At 44.1% G+C, this 26,897-nt stretch overlaps 1 protein-coding gene across 7 annotated transcripts in view; it reads right to left on the reverse strand.

Moving 5' to 3' along the window:
• NCAM1 (neural cell adhesion molecule 1) overlaps positions 1–26,897 on the reverse strand; it is a 125,701-nt gene that overhangs the window by 9,554 nt on the left and 89,250 nt on the right. For 3 of the 7 annotated variants that reach the window (XM_083808440.1, XM_083808441.1, XM_083808442.1), the window contains 2 exons: positions 14,292–14,416; positions 12,749–12,929 (listed from right to left, as the gene is read on the reverse strand). In XM_083808440.1, coding sequence (XP_083664566.1) covers positions 12,749–12,929; positions 14,292–14,416 — 306 coding nt within the window. Of the gene's footprint in view, positions 1–12; positions 3,392–4,342; positions 9,765–12,748; positions 12,930–14,291; positions 14,417–25,903; positions 25,946–26,897 lie in introns of those variants that run through there. The other 4 variants (XM_083808443.1, XM_083808446.1, XM_083808445.1 and 1 more) reach the window with 3 other exon arrangements.

Below are 26,897 nucleotides of genomic sequence, written 5' to 3' on the forward strand. Positions count from 1 at the left end.
AAAGAGAAAAAAGAAGGCGTCGTAGTTAGAAAAAGGCGACTTGGGGCTAGCTATGGCTCAGATTTGGCAATACTTAGGTTGCAAGCATGGGAAACTTAGAAGGCATGCACTCTTTCCCTAGCAGCCACGTGTTATAATTAGTACTTTATCCTTTAGACATGCAGGACAACCTACCTGAAAAGACAGATTCACTGGGACCTGATGGGGCTTATCTAATCTCTGCTGGACTAAAGCCAAGAAAGCAGACTACAGAGAACTCTCCTGCTGCAACGTACACCCAGCTGGAGCTCTGAACTGCTCCTGCTCTCCTTCACCACCTTCCCCAGGTGAAGGCTGCGCCTGGGGTACACAGCGACTGCCATCGTCAGCCAGAACAGGACTAGTGTCACAGCTGGAAGCGAAGCCTAGGCTCTGGAGCGTGATGTACGCTGGTGGGACACAGAAAGCTGATAAACACCAGCGAGGCCTGAAGGTCGACTAGCCCCTTACGTGGCAAAAATGAACGCGGTGCAACCAGCTATGCAGCACACAAGCTTCGTTTTCACAGGGGTCGTGCAAAGCTGCTGCCTGTCTCCCCACATGTTCTTGTTTCCAAGCAAGCACTTGTGTGACCAGGGACTCATGAGCTCTGCCACCTGAGACCAACTTTCATCAGCATGAAGGAGGCAAAGAGCGGCCCCTGGCAGGGACAGATCAGCATCTCTCAGGGTTCAGGGATGTGAGCAAGGCAGGCAGCAAAGCCGGGACTCACTCCAGGAAGTAAATGACATTGCTGGAGGAACCAGACTCGCCAAGGTTCTCCCTTCTGCTCGCCTTGCTCTAACAACTGCAGGCTGGGGAGGTCTGCTAGCTTATCCAGTGGGGTGCTTGAAACAACCTGGTGGTGGCAGATCACCCTGAAGAGGAGAACTAGTGGCTCCCTAAGGAAAGCTCCAGGTTAAACCCCAGATCCATCCTCCACTTCCCCTGCCCCCGTGAGAGGCACATGCTTGCCTCAGAGCACAGAGGGACCGGTGCCAGCAGGCTCCTCAGCAGGTCAGTTGCGAGAGCACAATTTGTACCAATGAAGTCTGAAGCGATTCTTTAAGGCAGCAGCCAGGCAATTAGCAGCAAAACCCACAGGCAAGATATGCATGTTCACATGCGCTGCAGTAGAGAACTAGGCCCAAACTCATGCTGCTATCCGAAACTTACAATCTTCGATGATTTCAGTATTTGAATACAAAGGCGAGACATTTGTACAAGGCAAACCTCCAAATTTACAACAGCCAGGGCAATTCTGCAAGGCTGCAGGAGCGAGCCCTCTAGAACCAGGTCAGGAAACACCTTCTGGGCACGGTGCTGTGCAGGTCAAGCACCGATAACGCTGCCTGTGGTGCTGCCTGGTTGCACCTTCCCCTGCCAGCTTCCCCGACCATCATTAAAGAAAGGACACTTAAATAACTGTTTGGTTATTCATTTCTCTCTTACCAGCTAAAACATTACCTGCAGAAGGTTAACACAGTCCGGAGCATACCTGGCCCACAGAACTGTGCTATCCTAGCAAGAATTGACCCCTTCCTGAAGGAAACTCTCCAAACTCTATGAATCGGTTGTGGTTTGCAATATAACAATACCCTCCTTTGCTGAGTGATATCCCAATATGTACCTAAAGGAGGAGCTGCTCCTGAGACAAAAATCTAAAACCCCATATCAAATCTGCCCCCCCGACAAGCCTCAGAACTTACAGACACTGTTATCTGCAGTATCACAGGCAGCTTCAAACAGCTGGGCGGTGTTACTTGGGGCCTTGGGCTCTGCGAGAGGCATGGCCTCAGGTTCTGTTGGTCTCTTCAGGAGGGGGAGATGACTTCTACTGTGCATTTGACTTCTCTTTAGCGTATTCCTACTTTCTTATTACCTCCTCTCCTGATAGGAGGTGACAGCAGAAATGACTGAATATGGATCAGGGTACAGGGAACAGGCCACAGGAGGAGGCGCACCCCTTCCTCCGGTAAGACCCAGCTATCCAGAAGTGAACCAGAAATGAGAGAGAAGTCACAAGCTGTTCATGTCTAGTCCACAGACTGCTGAGCCAACCAGTGAATGCTCTACGAATATTTTGGCTTAGGTACAGCCAACGGCCCAAGCAACCTTCTATGGAAGCAAATGGCAAAGGCAGGCAAGTTGTCACTCTGTTGACGCCGTCCTGGTCACAGCAGCTGCCTGTGCCAAAACCCAACCTCCACCACGTTTCCTCAGCTGTGAGACAGAAAAAACTCCTTTGCCTTTTCCGGTAGACAAAATGTCAGCAGCTGAGAGGTGCTGAAGGAAGCCTGGATAACACACGGGGTTGCCCATACACTACTAACCTTCAGACAAGTGGTTTTGACTTCCTACCTGCTTATCAAATGCCAAATACTTCCTTAGAAACAGGAGCAGATAAACATGAGTTAATCCTGGCAAAGCATTGGATTGTCACAGAACCAGTAAGAATGGCCTTGAATGCTGTCAGCTGGGGCTTCCCAGCCTCTTGCTAGCACGCCCTAAGCACAAACTACTTTTTGTTCCACTTGTTTTATTCAGTGATTCTTCCCAAGCTGACCTGCAGGCAGAGATTCGGCTGTTGGCTCTCAGGCAGTTCAGCACCGAGCAGATGTACCGAGCCACCCCAAAGAGCCTGCTGGTTTCAACCATCACGTACCCTGCGCCTCGCTACGGGACCGTGCAGTGAGCAAAGGCCTGTGCATGTCACAGAGCTTATCGCTGATGTTTGCAGAGACAGCTGAACAGGACCAGCACGCTCATCCTTGTCCTTGGAACCTGTTATTTTTCGTTCAATTAAGATGCGATTCTCTTTATTTCTCATACATTTTCACCACTGGATGTCACAACCCCCAACCACTTGGAATCTCTTTGCTGAAGAGCCCTGCAAAGCACCCCTTGACCTGTGAGGCTAAGTGATGTTGACTTTGGCACGTGGAGAGATTACTTCCAGGGCTCTCACAAAGAGGGTCAACTCCTGTTGCTGTTCTTTTATTACTTAAAACCAGGAGGTGGGACATCCTTAGCACGAGGTAGGTAGGTGTTGTTTCATTTTGTAACACCAACGTGTACTGAGAAAACCAGACTCCAACAGGAAAGGTTTTTTTGCTTATTTTATTGTATCTAGAAGTCACTCTTAGGCACCCAACGCTGACACTTCCATCACAAGTCCTTTAAATGCTTGGCAAAATGTCTGTGCCACAGACCAGCCCCAGCCAGCACCTTGCAGGGAGCTGCATAATTAAACAAATGAATGAACCTGTGGTACATGCAGGAAGCCAGGGGGACATTCATTTGGTCTTCTAATGTATTCAGTATTCTTTCATGGATTATTCAATAGGTAACACGATCCCGTTCCCAGCAGCTCCTGGAGGAAAAACTAAGGATGTGTCAAACTTCCCATCTACAACATCTTTCCAGGAATGAGCTCCTTGTCATGCTACTAAAGATGCATAAGGGAACGCATCACCCGTGAGCTACGCAGTCATACTTTCTCACTGCACCTCCCAACTGTACCTCATCCCAGGCCACCACTGCTGGAGTGACACAGAGGCAATCTTCTCATGTGACAGAAACCGTCTTCTGGAGAATTTCATTCAAACACGATTCCTACTCTTGGCTTCCATTCTGCACCGGCTTTTTAAGGCCTGTCAGTATCAACTACAAGTCTCTTAGGTCAGGAATTTTCTGTGGCATAGATCACACGGATAGCCTTATCACTACGCTGCCCACACGCTGCAGCCCACCACACATGACCCACTGGATCGGTGAGGACTGCAAACCCAAGCCAGGGCAACCAGCCTCGGTCTCTGGAGCACAGCCACCACCTCTGGTTCCTCAGCAGGCAGTGCAGTAATGTTTTTTTTCAAGTGATTTAGTGTTTGCACATCGTGTGGGACTTGGGCAAGCTGCTTTACATTAACGGGATGGAACCGACTTCTTCCCCAGGCAGGAGGCACAGTTTGCTGTACCACAGGAGATCAAAAGGTTGAGGCATTCCCAAGGGAAGGCGGGCTGGCCTCTTACCACTTCACTTCTGGCAATACCCAGCACGTACATAAGCAGGGACACAAGGAGCTAGAGATGAAAGTACAGTTCTCTGGGGCACGGGTATGACTAATGGGGAAAAATTCAGGAGTATCAATAGTTGCTGTTCACTACCAATGCTGAGGAACAAGGCTAGTCAGGGAAATTAAAAAATAAAATAAAACAGGACTGACTTAGGAAACTCAGCCAATATAACTTAACAAAAGAAATGTGCAGGAATGAACTAGGTCAGCGTAACCCTAAAAATACCTAAATGCAGCAGAACGGCACGTACAATAAGGCACTTTATTCGAGAAAAGATACAACAAATTTCAAAAGCTGGAAACAGAAGGTGGATGAGCTCAGGCTAGAAATAATGTATGAAATTTTTACAGAAATTCCCGCAAGAGCAGAATGCCATGTCTTCCTCTACCAACACGGTTGCACATATCTGCTTTACTTACTAACCAGAGGTGTTATGGAGATTACTAAGCACTACTGCAGAACAGGCTGTCTGAATACTCACCTTGCTATTTAGGATTAGTAAGAGAAAGCAAAAACAGATGAAAAATGGTTCCTGTTCCAAGTAACACTTGCCGCTCCACACAAAATGACAATAGCAGGTTCTCCTGTTTGCATCTGCGTGTTTGTGCACAGAAATGTTTGTGCATTTCTGTGATTCGTGTTTGGGAAGCAGAGTATCGGGTCTCTGATAGCCCTTGGCAAGCATGAAGATCCATAAGGGCAGCAGACTCTCTACTTTGCAAAAAAAGCAAGCAAAAAAAAACCCAGAACAAAACCAAAGCCAAACCACCAGTGAGTATCAGGCCCCACGAAATGACTGATCTTGCTAATTGCAACGTGTGCAATGGAGAAATTGCCAGACTTGTACTCCAAGGCCCAGTGATGGCTCCATGATTTGATCTGCAGCCTCAATTTTGCTTTTCCCTAGCTTCCGTTAGCTTTCTTGAGAGGCACTGAAAACACTTGCAAATGGAACGTGAACAAAACCCTACAGGTTTACAAACAGAAAGCCTGGAAACTGTTGCAGGTATCGGAGGTTTGATGGATCTTGTCCAAACCATAGGCACATGCTACCAGATAACCTGCAAGGCTTTTCCCACAGCAAAGGTTAGATATAATTGAGAAAACATGCTTCTGTGAGTAACAACAGATACAGATGTTCAAGCCTAGCATCAGTTCTGTGTTATGCCACTGATTTTCTTTGCGACTCTAAGCATCCATGAAAAAGCAAAGCTTCAGACACTGAATACTACATATAACTGCCAGAGATCTGCTGAAAACAATATAACCAACAGTTTGTGTCGAAGATGAGCCCTGCTGTCTTTCCTTCTGCCTTGCAGAGGAATCCAGATCGACTGGAGCACTGGGCAATCATCAGCGGGATGAAATTCAACAAGGGTAAATGCCGGGTGCTGCGCCTAGCTCGGAGCAATGCGGGACACAGGCACAGCCTGGGAGCTGAGCGGCTGGAGAGCAGCCCTGCAGAAAGGATCTGGGGGTGCTGGCTGACAGCAGGCTTAACGTGAGCCAGCAGGGTGTCCTGGCAGCCAAGAGGACAAACTGCATTTTGGGGTGCAAACGCAGCATAGCCAGCTGGCCCAAAGAGGTGATTTTCCAGCTGTATTTAGTGCTGGTGCAGCCTCACCTTGAATATTGCATGCAGGCCTGAGCGCCACAATCCAAAAAGGCTGTTACGGTCCTTGAAAGCGACCAGAGGAGGGCAACAAAGCTGGTAAAAGGGCTGGAAGTCACGTCCTGTGAGGAAGGCTGAGAACTCTTGGGTTAGCAGGTCTGCAGAAAATAAGGCCAAGAGGTGACCGCATTGCTCTGCAGCTTCCTGAGGAGGGGAAGTGGAGACAGAGGCACTGATACCTCCTCTCTTGGAATGGGTTACAGGACACGTGGGAACAGCACAAAGCTGCACCAGGGGAGCTTCAGACCAGATATGAAGAAGAATTTATTTACTGTGACGGTGGTCAAACACTGCAATGGGCTTCCTTGTGAGGAAGGCGATGCCCAACGCCTGTCAGCGTTCCAGAAGCATTTAAATAACGTCCTTAGCAAAATCCTTGAATTTTTGAGTAGCCCTGAAGTAGTCAGGCAGTTGGACTCAATGATCTTCGTAGGTCCCATCCAAGTGATCTAATTCCAATCTCTCTTAGGGCCCTTTTGTATTTAGGAAGCAGGAGCATAAACCTTCCCTAATGCTATGCTAGGAGGGCTCCCATATAACTACAAAATAATTCCAAGTCTCCTCAGGGGTCCTTTTGGTTTCGTTAGCACGCGGATACACTTCTAACAGAGACTGCTGCTGTCTTGCAACCACAGGAAATGATCTGCAGCCAACCCACAAACTCATCACGAAGAACACCCAAGTTATACTGAACGTGCTGTCAGTGAAGCTCTTCAGCATGAGGTGCTGCAGGACAGCAGTCCCGAAGAACTGCTGAAACCTCGTGGGGCACTGACTAGCTCCACACGTTTGGAACCCACTGCATAAGGCCATAAAAACCACCGAGCACTTCTGTTTACAAAGATTCGGTTTCTTCTATGATAGCTACAAATAACTCCTTTGTCTCTAAACACCCAGAGGACAGCTCCGAATGGGAGATCTCCCTCCTTTCTTCTCCAAATCCTATCTTTCCTGCTCCGACCCTCTGGCCCAAGGGATCCCAAGTAGCTGCAAGAGGAAAGGCAGCCAGGCAGAAGAGTACAGGGAGAGTAAGGGCAGATCTGCAGAGGAATGGCCTTGTTTTTGCACTATTCTCAGGTTTTGTATTTCAGACAATGAAACTGGGCCAAGTTAATTTCCTGCAATTGACTTGGGCCCAGAATTGTTTCTTTTCTAGGCTGGGAAGAAAACCCTGCGATTTTCATTAACTTTCAAATCTCCTCCGCTAGTTCTGGTCTCATAAATTCTAATTCACAACACAAATTGACATTTCAAGCCTTTCACAGACTAGCAGTAAGAGTAATATAAGAATCCTTATAGACCTCATGTTGTTGATGCTAACCTACTTTGTCTGTGTGCATTTCGTAAAGGAATTTTGCTGTTGCTATAAAATGCAGGAAGCATGGAGTATATTACTCGGCTTCAGGGACCGGTGCATTTGATTAAATTCCACTGATCTACAAATATTTTAAGAACCACTCATTCCACCCTACAGCTAAAATGATTTAGTATTTAATCAAATTAACATTTAGACTCTTAATATCTCTAACTAGTTTGCTGGAGCCCCAAACAATTAAGTATACAAAAAAAGCGTCTCTGTACATAAAATGCATCTCTGTAAAAATGTAGAAACTTAACAACAAACTGGGAATACAGGTGCTGGAATCCCATGGGCCAAGTAAGATCCTGCAAAGCTCTGCAGTTCATCACACACACATGGAAGCACCTCTTCTAAAGCCCTCCTGTAGGTATGAGTTATTCCCCCAGAACATTTACTTGCAAAATTGTACGTGTGCTGAAAATCTGAGTGCTTAAACCTCTTCTGGGTCCAGATCTGAATCTCTGTCTCATCTCCGAGTCCACAAAAATAGCACTGGCTTTTCTGCAGGCTTTTAAAAACTTTGTTCACATCAAGAACAAGACTTGGAATCTTGTCCAGTTTTGACTGTCAGACCTCAAGGATCTAACATGTTACAACCTACATAAACAAGAGGTGAAAACACCACTTATGCTCCTTATTTTTGCAAGCACAGGGATGGGAGCTCTTTTTGCCTATTTTCTATATCAATTGCATTTTCAGCTCAATAGGGGATTCATTTCAAATAACTTGAGCCATGTAAATGATCTGGGCTTTGCTTAGTCACTAAAGGGAGCAGCCCATGGGAGGGTAATGCACCTCCAAAGCCTTCAGTGGGAAGAATGGCTTCTGGAGGCGGTGCTCTCTCTTCACCCAACAGTTATGAACTCTAATAGTTTAGGCAAGATTATTTTAATACTCTGAGTTGGATGCTTACTCTCACCTAGTAACCTCTGTCTGTGGATAAAAAAGAAAGCCACAGGACGAGCTGGCGTCAGATCTACAGATGAGCTTAAACTCAGCTAGGTGGAAGTTCACACGACTTAGAATTACTTAGAATTACATTTACTTGAGCTGTACTTCAGTAACGCTAAGGTGTAAACTCAAGAGACCAAACAAGTCTGCTACACTCTAGAATACCAGAAGCAAGAAGGTGTTGCGTTTTCCTGTTTTTTTTTTTTTTAAATAAGAAATCCACATGCTTTTGTGTGCGATGCCTGCAAAAAGTTTTCATTTATAATTTCGACAGACAAGAAGTTCACAAATTATCATGAACAAGGTCTGAATAAACACAGCAGAGTCTTATGTGCAGAGCATAAAATGCATAGTTAGACAAGACTGATGGCAGAGTTTGTTCTTTGTCCCTCTTAGCACTTTGTTAGGAAGATTAATCCCATCCTGGACAACTGACAGAATTTGAGATGTTCGATACAGACAGCTCAATAACTACATCAACAATTCATTCTTTTCAACCCCAGGCCCACTTTCAGAGAAAGAGACCTAGATGGAGAGAGCGCCCTTTTTAGAAGAGCAACACATCCGAATGGATTTCCCATCACAAAAGACAATTCATGAGGGGCACAGGGTTTTGTTGTTTTGTTGTTCTTTTTGAATAAAAACAGCAAAGAAGAAAGTCACCTGAAACTTGTTCATCAAAATGCAATACACAGAACTCGGTAACAAAGCTGCATATTTACACCATGGATTAATCCTGTCTGACAGCGTCACATGCACAGTTAACCGTGAATATGATTAAGGATCAGTAATAATAAGCATTTAGATCATCAGGTCACTTGATCCAAGCTAATCCTTCCTGTTAAAATGGCAAAGAAAAAAAAAAAGGATCTCTCTAGGAAGTTGGTAATACAGTAAGTGGAGGAGCAGAAGACGTTAGACAAGCATCCATTGCAAACTTCAATGTTCTTGGGCTGCATTATGCCCCAGAGATCCGCTATGGGTCAGGAGATATTTGACTGCTCACAAGGGGCCAGTGAAGTCCCAAGGACTGAACCACATAGAAGGGGAAAGAAAGAAATGTCTTCAGTGCAATTCCCACGAGATGTTTATATTCAGGCCACCACGTCAGGAAAACTTTCTGACGGCCATCAATTCGAACCCACATGCAGAAGCCCACAGAGAAATATGGGCCAGCAATAGGTTTCTTTCCTTTTTCAGTCTGCCAGGTTACATTTGTGGGTGAGGCTTTAGAGAAGTTTTGCACAACACAGTGGTGATCAGCACCAGATGTGTGGACAAATCAGTAAAGATCAGTTTGCATGGGGTTTTTTCGTTTGTTTTTAAAAGACTTTCAATATTGTACCTTCTTATGACAAAAAAAAGCAAGCAAACAAAAATATCTTCCTTTACATCCATTAAAAAGGACAAATTCATTACAAGTAACAAAAAATTGTTAAAACACTTGGCTTAGACCATTTTTCCTCATTACAAAATATTAACTCTTTCAAATCAAAGATTTTTGTTTCCTCCTGAACTGACAGGATCCTCTGAAACAAAGTTATCTGCTTTCACACCTTGGCAGGACCCAGGCCTTTTCAAGCAAATATTGCTTTATTTTAAGTTTCTAACAGAGCAAAAGCAGAGTCACTGCAGAAAGAAGCAATGAAACAAAGGAGGACGACGTTGATGGACTTCCCAAGGTCGCTGCAGGTGCCAGACAATGGTTCCCAGGAGGGGAAAATATGGTTGTTTAAAAAGCAAATTTGGTGCATGTGGCAAGCGTGGATGTGTCCCGTGAGATCCAAGGTGACATGTATGACGACAGACATAGGAAAGGAATAAGGGGGAGAGGGGAGGGAAGAAAGGACGAGGAAGAAAGAAAGAAAGAGAGAAAGAGAAAAATAGATAAAAAAAATTAGGTCATAAATATAGAAAACATAAGAATCAAAGGTTTCTTTAATTTAGTAAATTAAAATGGCTAAAGGTTAGAGGATAGCATTAGCACATTCACACCGACAAAAGGGTCAGGTTCAGAAGCTCAGCAATGTCCAAAGCCGCAGAGCAGCGTCCGGGTCAGGGCTTACGGGGTTAGCAAGCAAATGAGATTAAAAATGATGGAACAGAAGGCTCAGTGATCAACACGAGAAAATGGCTGGCTGGTATTTGAAAGGACAACACTGCCTTTTACAAATAAAGAAAACAAAAGCTTTTGTGGAGCAGACCATCCACCTGCCTGTCCAAGTTCTTCCCCCAAAGCCTGCTGTACCAAGGATTTGGATAACAGATCCAGGTGAGCAAAACCTCAGAGGCAAGATGGACTCAAGAATACGGGGCTGACTTCCATTCGGCCTGCTAGTTGCGTGTGAACTACTGTAATGCAATTATTATTCTTTTCAGCAATACTCTTATCCTTCCATCCACTTTAGGAACACTGTGAAAATTCTACAGATGATGGTCCTACAAAGGACTCTACTCAATAAACATACATTTAGTTTGCATAAAATATCTAGCTATTACTGTCAAGCACAGCAATGCTATTTTGAAGGTCTTGGCTCTGGCTTTGCTTATCCAGCTCATTTCAAAATCAAAACACAAGCTAAACTCTATGAAAACAAGAGATGCTAAAGCAAAGTAGCAGACAGAGCCTCTTCCCTACTGCAATTGGGCATAGCTGCCTTCATCTCCAGAGAGGCCGTGTCAGAAAAAACTACCCTGGCCTCCTGAAGTATTGTGCCAAACATGATCAGTCTGGAGTACAGCTTGGGGAACCAAAGGATCTGGAAATACCTTGAAAGGCCTAATGTAAGCCGAAGTTCTGTACAGAATGAAGACAAAAAAGCTAGAGAAACTGAGTCACCCATCCAGCATCGGCAGCAGTAACCATGTCACTGCACAGTGCTCTACTTGCTCCTTAACTGAGGCACGTTCTTCCTGAGGATCAGCTGCATCCATCTGCTGGGTCAGCCCTGCAGCAAGATGCAGTTTGAGAACAACTGCTTTCCTACGTGCTTCCAACATTTCCAAGCGCAACACTGGAAGCTGCAAACTCAAATACTGATTCCTCCTGTGCTTCACATAGTAATTCCAGAGAAGCCAAAGAAATTACACCCATGAAAACAAAATGGATATTTCAAAAATTCCCATCCTTTTAAGGAGTCCTTGCCCATGTTTCTGCTGCATTTAAAGGGCTCGGTGACAGCTGTGCTCATCGCTCCTCACATGCGATAGACTACAGCACAAACTGTATATCGCAAAGGAAACAGAGTTCTCCAAGATTGCTCTTAGACCTGTGTAAATCATCCCAGCTGTCCCAGGTACCTCTTGGCATCCCACTGGAGCATGTAACAAAGTCTAAGAGAAAATACCAGCACCAGAAAGCATCACTGGCTGCAACCAAGGAGCGTGGAAGAACAAAAATGTTTATCAGTGCTTGTAACTTTTCCCTGAGGAGATATACAAGAGTGTAAAGGAACCATCTATTTGCTGTTCCAGCCTACTGCATTTGACTGTTCTGGTCTGAAATACCATTAAGGCACGCTTTGCCAAATACTCCCCACCTTCCCCTGCCACATTAGTCACAGTTGTCCTTCAAATATGTGAGGGTAGTAAGTAGTAGTGCTGCTGAAAATGAGAATCAGAGGGTAAGTTGCTTAATGAGTTACTGAGTATTCTTCCAACCAAAACTGCAGCCCTGTTCAAACACACGTCCCGGTCCCTTTTGCCCCATTTCCCCTCACTCTCCCTACCCTCATCTTCCCTGCCACAAACATTTTCGAGCCCCAACCACCCAGGTCACTCCTTTGTATGTCCAACAACGCTATCTGAGTTTCGGCATGCAACTGCACGAGCTCTCAGCTGTTTACTTCAGACAGGACAGGAATAGGGGCAGATTAAGGACTGAAGTCTCAGTGCAAGGCGAACACTGATGAAAACTTTCTGATTGTTCTAAGGAAAACATGAGACTGAGTTAGAATCTAGAGGACAGAATGAAATCAAATCACTCCCTTCAGCACAGACTGTCAGCACCAGTCTCGGCACGAATATGCTTAAATGGGGCTGCGCAGTCAGGAGGTGGCTGACACATCAGCTTCAGGCCAGCTGAAGTTCGTCCATCTGCCTTAAAGCAATCAGAACTTCAATTCACAGGTGGTCCAGCAATTTCATCCCTGAAGTTTTTGTTTTGTTTTGTTTTGTATTTTTAAATTGTGCATTACTATACCTGCGCAGAAATAAATAAAAGAAGGATGAACTGGATGGACAAACGGGCAGTAAGCAAGCACCAAGCAGGTTTGGAAGGGAAATCTGTATTGTGAAAAGCATTGCGCCAGAGAGCTCTTCTGTGTCAGTTTAAGCTGGGGATCCTGTTTTCAGAAAGCATTTTTCTGTCCACTGCTTTTCTCATCTGGTAATCCCGTTACCCTGATACAAAAAGCCAAGGTTCCCTGTGAACAGTCAGACAGGGTGGTTGTGCAGCATTCCTGCCCATGTACTGCTAATGCTGTACATACTGTAACAGGGACTGCAGTACACGTATGTACGTGGCAAAAACTAAGCTTTGGATGGGTAACCAATTATGATAATGGCTTTAAGCAAGCAAGTTGTCAGGGTTACTCAGGCACATTAAAAGATGCAGCACTGTTGCATTAATTGGAAGCAGAAAACAATGGTAAAGCTTATGACTGCTGTACCTGGGATGACAGTGGGCTGAGCAGACGTTCGGAAAGCATAGTGAGCTGGTTTGGACTTCCCTTGCTGGTTTTCAGCTATCACATAAACCTCATACTCTGCATTCCAGTCCAGAGACTTGAGCATGACGTGGTCGCTGCCAGAAGGAAGTCTGATCTCTGGTTTCCATTCTGAGGAGTGCTTCTGCAGAACAGCAACAAGGCAGGCAGAGATGCAAAACATACAGCACAATGTTAGCAGCCAGCTTTGTGAACAAGGTAATAGCTAACTAACAAATGGAAAAGTGGGGAGGCTTCTACAGAAGGCACATGCTTCTCAGGTAATTCAGAGGTGCAAAACAACATTTGCTGATGGCTCTAAGTGGACAGGATAAGAGATGCTGAAGCAGTCTCTTTCCTGCTCGGAAATCTGTTTTCTGCAGCATTACCATGGCTGAATCTGTCAATTCTCCCTCTCGTCTTTGTCACATCATGAGACTACTTCAATTTTAGAGGAGAAAAGCTGCAACTTCTGTACGTCTCTGCTCCACAAAGCACTTTAAGCATGTAATAACATGTCTTTGAGTATCAGATTTTTATCATCTGCAGGACACACTGACCTCTTACCAGGGGGCTGGCACAGCTTATCATGACCGTTCTACCCTGCACTGTTTAAGAAAGATTTTAAAAGGGGCATAGAACTATCAACTTTGATAATTCCTACTCCAATTTTTCAGGGAATCCAGATGTCCACTTTGCTTGCACTTATTTGAAAAAGCTATTTCCAAGGTAGTCATAGGTAGTTATGGGGCAAGCGGAGTGGACTAACAAGCTGCTTCATCTCTGCTGGAATTTATGGTTCTGTGACACTAAATAATCCTTTTGATACTCCAAAGACGCTCTCCATTCTAAGAAGTTCTTGGTAACCCAAAAAGCACAAAATGACGGTTGTAAAGAACCACACTGCAGGTCAATTACAAATGAGATCTGATTTAGTTAGCCCTAAAAGGGAGTTGCTTCCAATAGCATCTCTTACCTTATTATTTGGGTCTAAACTGTTGACGCTGAATGTTTTATTCCATAATCTGGAGAAAAATTTGGTACTGAAGCACCTGTTACTCAATAATACGTGACAGTTTTAATGACCAATTGAAAGCTGTGGTTAGACACACCTCTGAATATGGGCAATGCTCTACTATGAGCCTCTGGTCTCGTTCCAGTTGCTGCTGGCAATCCTGTCTCAGAAGCATATGTAATGAAAAAAAACCCCTAAGTGTATGTAATTATCATATGCTGACAGCTCCACAGAAGATAGAATGGAGAAATAATCTTTTATAATCAAAGTGAAAGGAAAGAAAATGAGACAAAATATTTTCAGTTGCTCCTGCGCATATCATGTCTCGTATCCTGTCCGCTTCCACTACGCCTGCTCAGCACGTACTTCTCTACTGGCCTACCTGCAAGATCTTAGCTTCAGGGTTGTCTGCCAAGGTATCTGCTTGCATGATAAAGCCTGAGCACTGAACAGGCTACATACAAATCAGGCTTGAGTGTCAGTCATACTTACGGCTTTGTATTTGATCAGGTAATGTCTAATTGGAGAGCCACCATCATCCTGCTTGATAACATTCACTTTAATGGAGTTTCCGTCTTCTCCCATCTGACCTTCCAGTTTGGGTGCACTGGGTTCCCCTGAAACAATGGTGGATTTACATTTGTGAAAAACTCATTAGGAAAAGAGCACTCAAAAATCAGAAAAATACTTCACTACGCTAAGCTGCCAGGGTGTTGGCCTTACCCTGGCTCAGACACATAGGATGCTGCATGTCTAGAGACACAAGTATTTGCAAGACTCAAGTACTTCTTGAATTTGGTAGTTTGTTTCCACTGATGTACTTTACCACTTCTGTATGTGCCTAAATTGAGTCAGAGGCTAAGTGAAAAAGACACAATCATTCTGCAAGGATACCCTGGAGCAAACCCCAATTCTTCCCTTTTTCTGTTCAAAAATGCTTGTGTGAAACAACCTGGAAAATTCAAGTTACAGAACGTTGCAAACAGGCAGGATTCTCCTGTGCAACACGGAAAAAGGGAGCATCACTGATAAGGGACATCACAGCTGTCATACAGACCTGTGTTTGCACTTTGAATGCTGTTTAGGTTTTATAGTCCCTGGACCAGAGACTCACTGTTTGTGGCCGCTTAAGTGGGTGTGAAAAAGTGGTACTGCATTGCAACAGTTTCTGTTTTCAGTCTGTTTGCACTGGTGCATCTAATTGCAATAATGAACACAGGCTGGAGAGAACTAGAACCCTTTCGCTCTTCTGTACATTTTTGAAAAGAAAAAAGCCATCGTTTCCGAATTTGCATCCCTGACATCAGCAGAAAAAAAATGAAATTTCATTCTCCTCTTCCGGGCACGGTGATTTAAAACAACATCCTTTCACACCTGTGTCTCTAACAAGTGCCCTTTCCTAGCCAGTTTCTCCCTAACTTTCACAAGCAACCTGCAGAGGATGCTTTCTCTCTCCCACATGCAATCATCCTGTACCACCTCTAACAAAAGTAAAATCCACAGGTTGATTGTATATTCACAACATCCCACTTCAGAAATACTGAAGCAGACTGATAAAGAGACATTCTTCCTCCTTCCACTTTCGTACTACCCCAGGGATCAATCGTTTCTCAAGTGCTCTGATAGCCTGTGAACGCACTGTGCAAGAGACGTTACTACGTGCTTATTTGCTTTTATGGAATAAGAAACCAAGCAACCAAACAACCCCAATGACATAAGCATCAAATTAGCAAAAGTACTTAAATGATAAAAGAACATTGGTCTCTTTTTAAAAATGACACAGACCACAGGAGAGCTCAGATCCTGCTAACTTTGTCATTGCCTGGATGCTCGCTTTGCTCCATTTTATGCAAGATAGAGGCACAGGTTCCTCTATGCCAGTGCTCATCTGAGAGTGCACCTGGAGCTATTATTTCTACAGCTCTGAAATGTCCCAGGAGCTTAAATGCTACTGAAAGGCTGTAAGATTTGAGAAAAATTATCATAAATCTCGCTGAAGCTTGCCAGGTTGTTTTATAGTACTTACTGACTTCTTTACTATCGGCTGCAGTCTCAGTGTTTCACTCATGAATTCTGGGCTTAAAAGCTGTTTAGGAACTTCTGACCATTTCAGCTGTTATTCTCTAAAGGCTAATCTACCCAATTTCTTTATGGGTAATTTGAGCAAAAGCAACACTGCAATTATTTGCAAATTAAAGCTTACAAATCAGCTGCAGTTGGCAGTTCCAACAAACTCCTGAAATTAATTGCGCTACGTTGACTGGTCTCATTACAGGCTCCTAATTCTTACCAGTATTTTATACATCTATTAAAGTGGCTGGGCGTTAAAAAGCAGAAAAACACCTCCTACACCTCCATTTAGCCACAGTCTGTACAGGTCTGCTAATGCTGAGCACGCACCTTACCATTCTAGCTTCAAGTGGCTATGGTTCTGCTAAAGCACTTTTGTCTTTACTGGTAGTGCTGCCTGGGATTTGGACAACAGGCTTTCTTAAAGACATGCCGACATGTGCCCCAAAGTGTGGTGAAATGTACAATTACAACACGTCCAATTCTGAATTTATCCCCCAAGGAGAACAAGACCAAAACTCAGTGACGTTTGTGACTTAAGAGCCTGAACGACTGAGAACAAAGCCAGGACTCTGAAATAACATTTGTGACCTTCAAGTTCAGCCCACTGCCTAAAACAAAACTTTTAAAATTTAGTTCTGCTATATTACACTAAAAGTGGAAATAAATAGTAAGTCAGCAGTTGTATTAACTTTGGCAGGCAACACCAGCTACGCAAACTTACAGGAGCTTCTGTATTTCAGCCCAAAAACCATTCTCAATTCTAAATCTCTTCTGTCTGGATTTGTATTCAGCTGTTAATGGAAAGCACATGCAGTTCTGACTGGCAAGAGCAAGGCTAATGTTCCAATAACTTTCAGAGTTCATCTTCAGAAGTAATTTGAAGCCCTTCCCCTTCCACCTCCAAAGCAAGAAATCATGGGGATTTATTTTTTTTTTTGTGAAACATCAATGAAAAAACCCCAAGACCTAGACTGAAACAGTAATTTTAGATTAATTCCATTTCCTTGCAGGATAACACACCAACTGTTCCAAAAAGGTAATTACAATCCACGGATACACAGTTCTTTAATGTAAAATGCATTTGTGTCTCACAAAGTCCTAACTTTTCTTAAAGATGTGAAGATGGAACGCTCCTGTTTGCCATGCTTTTCCATGTTTTTCTGTATTTCTCTTTTCCAAATCCTCGCTTCTGCCTACATCCCCACGACAAGGCTTCCACGGCAGGAGGAGCAGACACAAAAGCTCTGCATCCTGACATGTAGCAAGTTTCTCCGTGGCTGTACGTTGAAAGCACAAACGCAGGGCTCTCAAGGTAAGTGTGGAGCTGCCCTTGCACGGACCTCTAGTGCAGTTTGAAGCAGCCCGAGTTCTATTGCCATGTGCCATATTTATCTTACGGGAGGTGCTACGTGCTCCTCTGGAGCTGTCCGGGTTCACGCAGTACAGGGCCAACTGCATCATGTCCTCAGTAAGGACGAGAGAATTTCGTGATTAACTGCTGACCGCATTTGCCATCTACCGTACAGACAAAGGGGTGGATTTTTGTCTCTGCTGCCAGCTGAGGCTGTATATTTGAGAATCTCTTCCCAGCCCATGTTTTTCCTGGAATTATGAATGCTGAAATCAGGGAATGCATTACAGTGAAAGAAGTGTGAACAGGTGAGTTCTTGATGAGCAGAGGTACCTCACCCAGGCATACTGAAAACACCAGGTTAACCAAACTATTATCTGTCTTTCCTCAATCCTGAAAGAAAATATCACTGAAAAGGCTTTGATTTCGAATACTGAGATGAAGAAGCTATTACTGGAATAACTGTCCAGACTACTAGCCAACAGTGAAATGAAAGCAGGAGCAAATGTCCTGCTCTATGTTTATTTTCCCCATGCAAGCAAACTAACTCCCAGTAACAACTGGGCTGTTCAAGGCCTCTTACTTTGCTAGATGCTGAGACACCTGACACTGCCAAAACATTCATGAGCAGCAATGCTCGACTTCTGCCTTATTTGTAACAGATTTGATGAATGGCTTCACTGATAACTAGACAGTACAAGATCAACATCTCCTTGGTACTCTTTCCCATCCTCATCTCAGAAAGAGAATTATTACTAGGCAAACAGATGCTGAAGTCATAAGGGAATACTGTAAATAAAGAATCAGACCTCTTATCTGATATAGCCTAGATTTTTTTTTCCAGTGATTGAGTACCAAGACTAAAACGTGAATTACCATCCCTTGTAAAGATGCTCATTTCTGATACAATGCTTTTATAAGCTAGATTTGCCGCTGTGCTTTATACACAGCCATTCCAATGACTAATTACCCTCCCTGCTGAAACCTTTCTTCATTTTGAATCGCCTAGTTTCCACATTCTGGTTCTTTCTTTTCCCAGTTGTTTAAATACGCTCCTGCTCCAAGAAACATTCCCTTCAGATAAGAGAACACGGACCAGTCCTAGGGCTAAAGCCCAACAGTTCTAGAGGTGCAATACCTAGTGAAGAATATTTGACATTTCTTTCTCCATGAATAGATAGAATTTAATTGATCTTAATCAGGCAGATACAATCCAGATAGAGAGCTGAAAAATTAAACATGGGTTAGTGTGTAGTTCCAAACAAAGGAGGAAGAGGTTTAGTGGGAGAGGTTTAGTCCAGCAGAATCAGCATCTCTATAATAAGTCAGTGTCAGTAGCTGAAGAGAAAAGGTTGTCGTAAGAAGGTTAGAGAAAAACTCATGCTCTTGGAACATGCATCCTCCCTACAGGAAGAGGGGCTGAAAAACAAAAGTGCATTATGAAGGTGTGCTACATGCCTGGGGTCTCCCATTTACACTGGGCCCACTGGACGCATTGCAGAAAACAGCCTGTTCCAGCCACACTTTGTGGTTCTTTTTAAAGAATCCTCCTTGTGACGACACTGCTTAGCTTACTGAGAGCACGGCTCCAAACGTGCCAGACTTGCTCCACTTTGAATTAGCTCTGCTGCAGAGCAAGGGATGCAGGATCTTATGCTTTCACTATGTGGGGTGCTGATGCTGAGCAGTTACGCCTGAGCCATAGGGCGCCCTGCACGCTCCTGTGACTGCACTGCCCCACGCTCAGCCCAGCAGTCAGAGCACCAAATCGTACAAGCGGAGCCCACTGGAGGGCAGGATAAGGCAAGTAACTAAAATCTTCCCACACTTCACTTGGGAAATGGTGCATTTTTGTTCAGAGATGTAAAGTTTACAGGTTTCAGCAACCCTGTAGACTTTGCTAGAGCTTGACAACTTCCACTGACTTCAACTTCACCCACAGAACACTTTTCCGAAAAGGAAGAGAATAAACCAAATAGTGTTTTACACAGTCTGCTTCTCCCAGTTGAAACTATATTTGAGCAAACCCTCTGTGAAGCTGAATTCAAGGCAGCTCAGCTTTTGACACGGGGAGAGAAGAGCCATGGAAGTGCAGTACAAACTTTTCCCTGGTCAGAGGGCACTAAATTTGTGCTGTACGCCAGAAGTAGCAGTGGTGCAATGACAGACTGTCACCTCTCTTCTGTTGTCCTACCACGTTTTCCTTTTGCCCATTCATTGAAAAGTGGGTCAAATGTGGCACTAGACACACCGTGTCTAGTGTGTGCACCGCTTGAGTCTATGAGCCTAAATCCTTGTCCAGCTGGCACCCGAGAACAATCCTGCATCCTTGCCTTGCGTAGAGAATACAACTGCAATCTGTCTATGGTAATTTCTGCAATGCATGAATGAGGAAGCAGCTGATTTCTGCATTTTTTGACCGCCATGTAAATGGGATTAGACTGTGATCTACAGTGTCACCATTTGAAACTAACATCAGCCACAATTATGCAAAGTCTCCACGAGTGGTAAATACACAAGGGTGAAAAAGAGTAGGACGGGAGTCTTCACAGTGTACACAAGAGAAACGAACACTGACAGTAAGAAATAAGGAACAAAAACAGAACATGCAAAAACGAGACAACCAAGCCTTCAACCCTCCTGGATTTCACCCAGAGATGGAACAGACCAGGGAAAGAGGGGCTGCCTCCACTCATGCAGTCATGTGGGAAGGTTACTGGTGTTAGTTTTGTTTTCCAGGCAAACCCCACCTCAAATCCTTTCCTGGTGGTGGTCCAAGACAATAAGGTCATTTCAAAACTCATAGATTGAAAAAAAAATTGCTTCCTGGGTTTCAAAATGGTTTATTTACTTGGGGAAGCAGAGAAGCACGGTTTCCCCACCTCTCTTTAAATTATGCACATAGCAGCAAGTGAAGTTGCAAAAAGCAAAAGGTTACAGAAAACGTTTGTGCTACCATATGTCTTGGAGACAAATTTCATCTCCACAAGCTGCAAGGGTCAATCATTTGCTTCTTGATTTCATGGAAATCACCAGCCACTCTAACCGTTCCTGTTAAATGAGTTCAGACCTGGATTAATTCCCTTGCCTGGCACTGAGACACTGTGTGGGAGGAACGAGGTGCTCTGGCAACAGAAGTGCAATAGTACTTCTCATGCATATAGCATGAAGTGCAGTTCCCATCATCTACTCTGGGCGTGCCTATACATACCCTACGCTATAAAAGCATATTTCCTGCTCTAGCTACGGTTAAGTTTTGCACTTGAAGGATTTCTTTCTTAAATCATAATGTGACATGCTTACCAGTAACTGACTTTGAGAGATGAGGAATTTCTTATCCTTTTGATAAGCGACTAAACGTGTAGAGCATGAACATATGTACATAAACATATAGCACAAAATGTTGCTGAAACAACAGCAAATACAGTGGTTTGTATCATCTGAGCATCTCACCCCACAATTTCTCCAAGAGCCTGTAGTTGGCACACCGATCATTTAAAATGCAAAAGGATTTTTGCCATCGGTTTTAATGGCAGACACAGGCTTGGATGGTGACTGGGGGATTCTGCCAGGGAAAGAAGCAAATGACTGAGCTGCACGATTTTTGTCGTCCTGCCCCCCAGCTAGCTTCAAGCTCAGCGCAGAAGACCGAAGTTTAGTTCTTCGCGTGCGGACAGTGCTGGGCAGCTTCTCCAAAAGGCCTGCGGGAGGATTTTGGAGCGATGCAAGTTGGAGGGCCCTGGCCGCTGACCGAGGGGCTCCTCCCCCAGAGCTAGGCAACCCGTCAGAACAAAGCGTTTTACCTTCTGTTCACCAGCGAGGACGACATCAGCAGCACCATGCAAGGCACATGACAAAGTCACATGATACGCACGCACATGATGGGTTGAAAGGAAAGTGGAGTAGGTCACATGGAAAATACAAAAAAATCAAAAAACTGATGTAAACAATGGGCAAGGGAAAAAAATCAACAACAGAATTACAGACTAAATAAAACAGGAACCAAACTAAATTAGCCAGTATATCTCAAACACTGGGGAGACAGTAACAACGCCTGCAAATAGAGAACATTAACCCACGGGCGGCGCGGAGTTAGGGTGCGCCAGGCACAGCCACACCACTGCTCAGTGACAAATACCGAGTCGAGGAAGAAACAAAAACTGCAAGAGGAGGACTGCGCCCCACAGCTTGGGCAGCTGAAGGACTCCACGCGACTGTTGGAAAGAAAAAGGGAACAAACACATCGTTATTCAGAAACACTCCACGCATCAGAGGTAAAATAGTCAAAATCGTAGCTCACAGTTCAGTGAAGACAAACCTCGGCACTGCACATTGCGGTGTTCTCCCTTCTGCTGGAAGAAATGCCTTCCTAAATATTAACAGTATCTTAAAACCCTACTATGTGCATACATTTCCAAGGACAGGGCTTTTTGTCTCAGCTGCAGCCAGGGTTTGGTCAGACGGCCAGTTACCACTGAGAGTGCCCAAGCTCCACCCAACACACGAGCCTGATGATTCAACGATACACAATGAGTCCCGTGCAATGCTTTACACTGGTGACTTCATGTCTGCGAGGGTATTCTCTGACAAGGAGGAATGAAGTGCTCTGCACTGGAAGTTAATGACAGGGATGGCACGAGGAAGACAGCTACTGCTGACAGAGATGAAGAAGCCTACAGACTGTATGGCAAGAGTAAAAACAATCAAGTGTCAGACAGGAGCACACCACTACCTCCATACCCAGTTTCTCTTCCTAAATTATGATCTGATTTTTCACTCGCCTCATTAAAATGAGGCTACTTCACATTGCTCTGGCACTTCCCCGGTAATTTTGTGTAAAGGAGAATGAAACCCTTAATCTTTCACCTGCTCCTGTCTGACAAGATTAAGGGCATGCCGTTATTGGGAAAAGAACTGATAATACAAAACGTAAAATCAGTTTGTTTTATCTGAGCTTTCAAGCCATTGTTTCTAGTTACAAACATAGACTCATGGAACTCCAGGCAGGTGCACAATGAAGGAGGGAAGTTTAGAAGTTGGACTGCCTGGAAGGGCATTCAGCGCCTTCTGCTCACGAGGAAACACACTGCCAAATCCCCACTAAGTGCACTATCAATCTTTACGTGCTGTAAGTACATGAGTAGGTTTAAAATTAGACGAGAGAGGTTGCCTTTAAAAATCACTTCCTCCCGAGGGAGAGATTTAGTTAAAGATCAAGGGCGAATTAGCAGTGTAAATACGACTGAAAGCAAATTTGGGTAAGGCTTCTAAGACACAGAAGACTTCTGAAAATATTAGTTAGCTTAAAACCTTGAAATTCATCCTATTGTCATAGGCTGAAGCCAGACAGTCAGAGCACTGATTGCCTTGGAGCATTCAAGAGAAATGAGGCCCTGGTACGCACGGGCTGCTACTCCCAGGCAGTACTTACCGTGTGAATTTGGAAATGCAAGGGCCTTCATAATCAGACCTGTCTCTCAGGATTACCAGTCCAAGGAACACGATAAAAATGTCATTTACAGCTACTGTTATTATCGTGGCTTGTTGAGACATATGGACCATTGGCCAGCTTACTTGCAGACCGTATTTAAACAAAGCACGAAAAGCGGAGACGCCGTTTTGTCTGCCCTGTGAGAACGCTTCTCCCTCACTCCCTAGCTTCGCTAGCCAACTAGATCTTAGATTGCAGTTGTCTATGAACATTAAATTCCTTTGGGTGCAGTGACCCAGGGTAGATCTTTCTGGTAGCATTTTGGTCAGAGCAGAGCAGCAGAAAATATACATCTGTACTTACTTCCTGGCAAATCTGAAATGAGTGAAAGGAAAAAGAAAAGGAATATGAAAGACAAATTACTTAATGGACAACTGCTATTGAACTTTCATTTTCTTGTAAATTGGCTCCCTCCCCTGCCATTTTTATCTTAATATAAATAATACCTAGTGGCCAGCCTCATTTCTTGGGGAAAGAAATTGCAAAGCAAAAAGAGTCACCAGCACTATGGGATGCCAACGCGACCTTTTTCCCCAAGACTGCAACCTATTTTGACTGGACACACTGTGCAAGATAACAAAGATTTTATAGAAAAATGCACTTGGCTTTCCACCTGCATGTCACTTGCTCAGTGTCCTCAACCTCCCTACCTCCCTTACCCTGCAACTTTGGAATCCATTCACCTGTATCTAGCAAATATGACAGAAGTTCCCATAGCTTCTGGAAAAACAGCAGCCTAGACAGAGGAAAGACCCAATTCACCACCTCAACTGGAAGAAAAGAGGAAAAAAAAAACAACCTTCTAATGTGACCTCAAACATTTTGCTATGCAAAACAGATTCTACAGTGGAAACAGCTGCAAGAAAGCCTCTCTGATACAGAAAGTCTCTGATACAGAACTGTCTAAGTCAAATGAGGTGCATGTTCCTAAATCCCTTACTAGGCTCTAGACATCTCTTCCCATACATTACTGATCACACATTGAAGTAAAAAACGCACTGAAGTCAGCTAAGAAGCTCTCTTCAGCTTCATTAGGTTTCAGTTATATCCATTGTTCATTTTACTGACTTCATGGTGCTACACAGGAGCTTCAATTTCTAATTGCTCTCACTTCCATTCATTTACCCACTGAGGTTATCTCGGAGCAAGACACAAGCTCATTCAGCAGTGTCATCAATAATTAAATGAACCGAAGTTCTAGGAGCATCTGCCTTGTGCAAATGCCCTTTTATGCTGTTGTGTATAGCATATTCATGTGCTGCAGAACAGCTTAGCGTGGAAAACAAATGTGCCTATTTGCATAAATCAACTATGTACACAAATGACAATGACACAGTGAGAGGCCACATCTGCTTCTGCTCAATAGAAGAGCATGAACTTCAGCGTAGGTGTAAACGCAAACTTTTACCCTTAAAATAAAAAAATAAAAATATAAACCCACCGAAAGAACCCTCAGAAGAAACAAACAAACAAACAAACACACACAAAAAAAACTACAGCAGCAAACAAGCAAAAACAAACAAATCACATGGAAAATGTCTATCATGAACTAGCTCCTGGTATCTTTTCTGGATAAAAAGACCTGTAATTTTTCTAAAGAACAAGAAATGTCCTACAGAACAACAGCAACACATTTTCCTTCACAATTAAAGCCTACCCCCACACATGTAAAACCAGAATGGGGTACCTGCCTCCTCAAAAGCAAACTCTAAGACCATTAGTAGACCTGCTGCTTGCCCTCTTTTCCCCTGCCCTTCATCCTCTCTACTCAGCCCCAAATCTGATTAGAATTAAAAGTTCTCTTCAGCAATGCAGAACTGCTGTCACTTCAGGTGTGTCAGGAATTAGTTTGACGTATTTATCCATAAAAAATACAGCAAGAAGAAAAGCGTTTCCTCTAGTCACCAGCATGTAAAAAAAGTACATTTCATGTCATGTGTAAAGGCCATGGAGCGTGCCAGTCGTACATAGTAATGTTTTTATTTTTATTTTTTAAAGCTTCCTTTGACAGTTGTAGATTAACTTTCCCTCCATCAGAAAACCACCAAATAACCACGTATCTCATGCTTTTAGTATTTTCCATTTAGAGGTCACGAACCATTTCTAACCCACTACATGTAAGTACACCGGTCTTTATCTCAAAGACCATAGTCACAGCCATACGCTTTATTGAATCAAAAGAAAAACATTTGGGTTTGTCTAAATGATTAGTCGTTGAAAGCAAGCACATGCACTAGATAAACCTCTCTCTTCTTAAACTGGTTGTCTTCATCTTCCAGGACTGCGTGGCAAATATTTACTTGACTTCTGTCTGCATGTGATAGGCTACAGATCGTTTGCAAGCAGGGTCTGAAGTTGCACATCTAATACATCCACTCTGTGCCAGGAAGGTGGATCACTGAACTGGGAGCAGATCATCTAAAACAGACTTTTCGCAATGGTTCTTCTGCCTTCGAATCAACTAATTCAAGTTTTATCTAGTTTTGGTGACTACTTGGATCCAGCATGGAAGCGTCTGCTTACCTGACTCAACCTCACGAGGAACGGCTCAGTACCAACCATGTACTGAGCAAGAACTGAGGGGATCCCAATTCCATCCCCAGCTGAGACGAAGACTCGTGAAGTCTTGGACCTCTTAATGCTGGCAGGGGATCACCGGCACGATGGGAGCAATGCTCCCTCTCCCTGCAATGCCCTCTCCTGTAAGATACTCTGTCTCCTCATATACATCTCCTTTCAACATCCAGTATCAGAAGTTGCAACACTACCTCTCTGTCTCTAAATTCACAGAAAATAAGCAAGACAGGATATCAAGAAGGTTATCCAGTCCACGTCCCTTTTGTGAGGGCAGCTTTAACTCTAAAATTCACTAACGAAAAGCATGAAAAGAAAACATTCCTTTTTGAAATCACCATCTAAATTTCTTTCTTTTTTTTCCTCTGTGTGTCTTCTAAATCCTCTATTTCAATTTTTTACCACATGCTTGGTAGGATGACAGGAAGAAGAGGAGTCAGAGTGGTACCGTGCTGGGTTCTTAACAACTCCGTGCTCACATAACACTTTAATGCCAGATAGTTGGTTAGCAGACATCAGAACAACAAAGCATAGCGCTTTAATTCCCTCGATGGAAGGGCTGCAGCATAACAAACAGCACTCCGGACCAAAGGGGAGCAGTTCCCATCTACTCACTTGGCGGCTCTGTGCTCTCGGATTCAGTAAGAGGCCGAGTTGCTATGGAAACATGAAGGATAGATAGGACATGTAAAGGTGAAGCATAGCATGAAAGTGAGTTATAAAAGGCAGGGAGCAGGGGTGATAGAAAGGAGAGAGAGCAGGCCTAATGAAGAGAGAATGATACTGAATCCTCATGGCAGATGTTTGTTACCTGAAGAGCCTGCAAAATTGGGCCGTACCGCTGCTATTTTCCAACCTCTCTGAATATGATTTCAGAGGTAGCTACGGTGTTTCTGACTAATTTTGACCCAAATAGCAATCTAGGTTCACATCCTGTCATCCGCTAAGTCCTAGAATTGCCAGAGGCCCTCCAGAACAGCATCCCATTGCTAGCTTTGGCCAGGCCCAGCTTTAAAAGACAAAGGAGCAAAGATTCCCGACAACTTACCGTCCTGATACAGAGATCTCTCTCACCTTCATGCGCTGGGGCCACAGTACAGGCAGAGAAAAGGAGGAAACAACATGTCTAACAGCCCCAAAAGAACTGCCCTGAACTTCTCTTTCTCTTCACAGGATGGCCATTGAAAGCAGAGCTCTCCAAAGACCAGCACTAATCCACCTAGCTAGCTTTAAGGGAGAACACCCTCCGTTTTGGTGCTCATACATAGCCACCACATTCTGGTTCTCTTCTCTGCACTGTGCATTCATAACTTCTCTTCCTCGCTTGTTAGCCAGAGCTCTTGCAAAGAAGAAAAAATGAAGCAGAATATGATGGAATGATAGATGACTGCTCCATTGCTTTCTCAATAAAAAAAATAAATTAGGGAAATACTGAAACGAAGAGAAATAAGGCATTTTTTTGAGAGAAGATCGCAGACTGAAAGCCCCTTAGGATTGTTGCTAAGCACTCCACTTCCAGGAGCTAGGGCAGACTGTACAAGCACCAAATACAAGGATTAGAGGGAAAGAAGGACAAAAAAGAATGTCTCTACTTCCAAAAGCCCTTGGG

Source organism: Anser anser (genome assembly GCF_964211835.1).
Source record: "Anser anser genome assembly, chromosome: 22".
NCBI classification, from domain to species: domain Eukaryota; kingdom Metazoa; phylum Chordata; class Aves; order Anseriformes; family Anatidae; genus Anser; species Anser anser.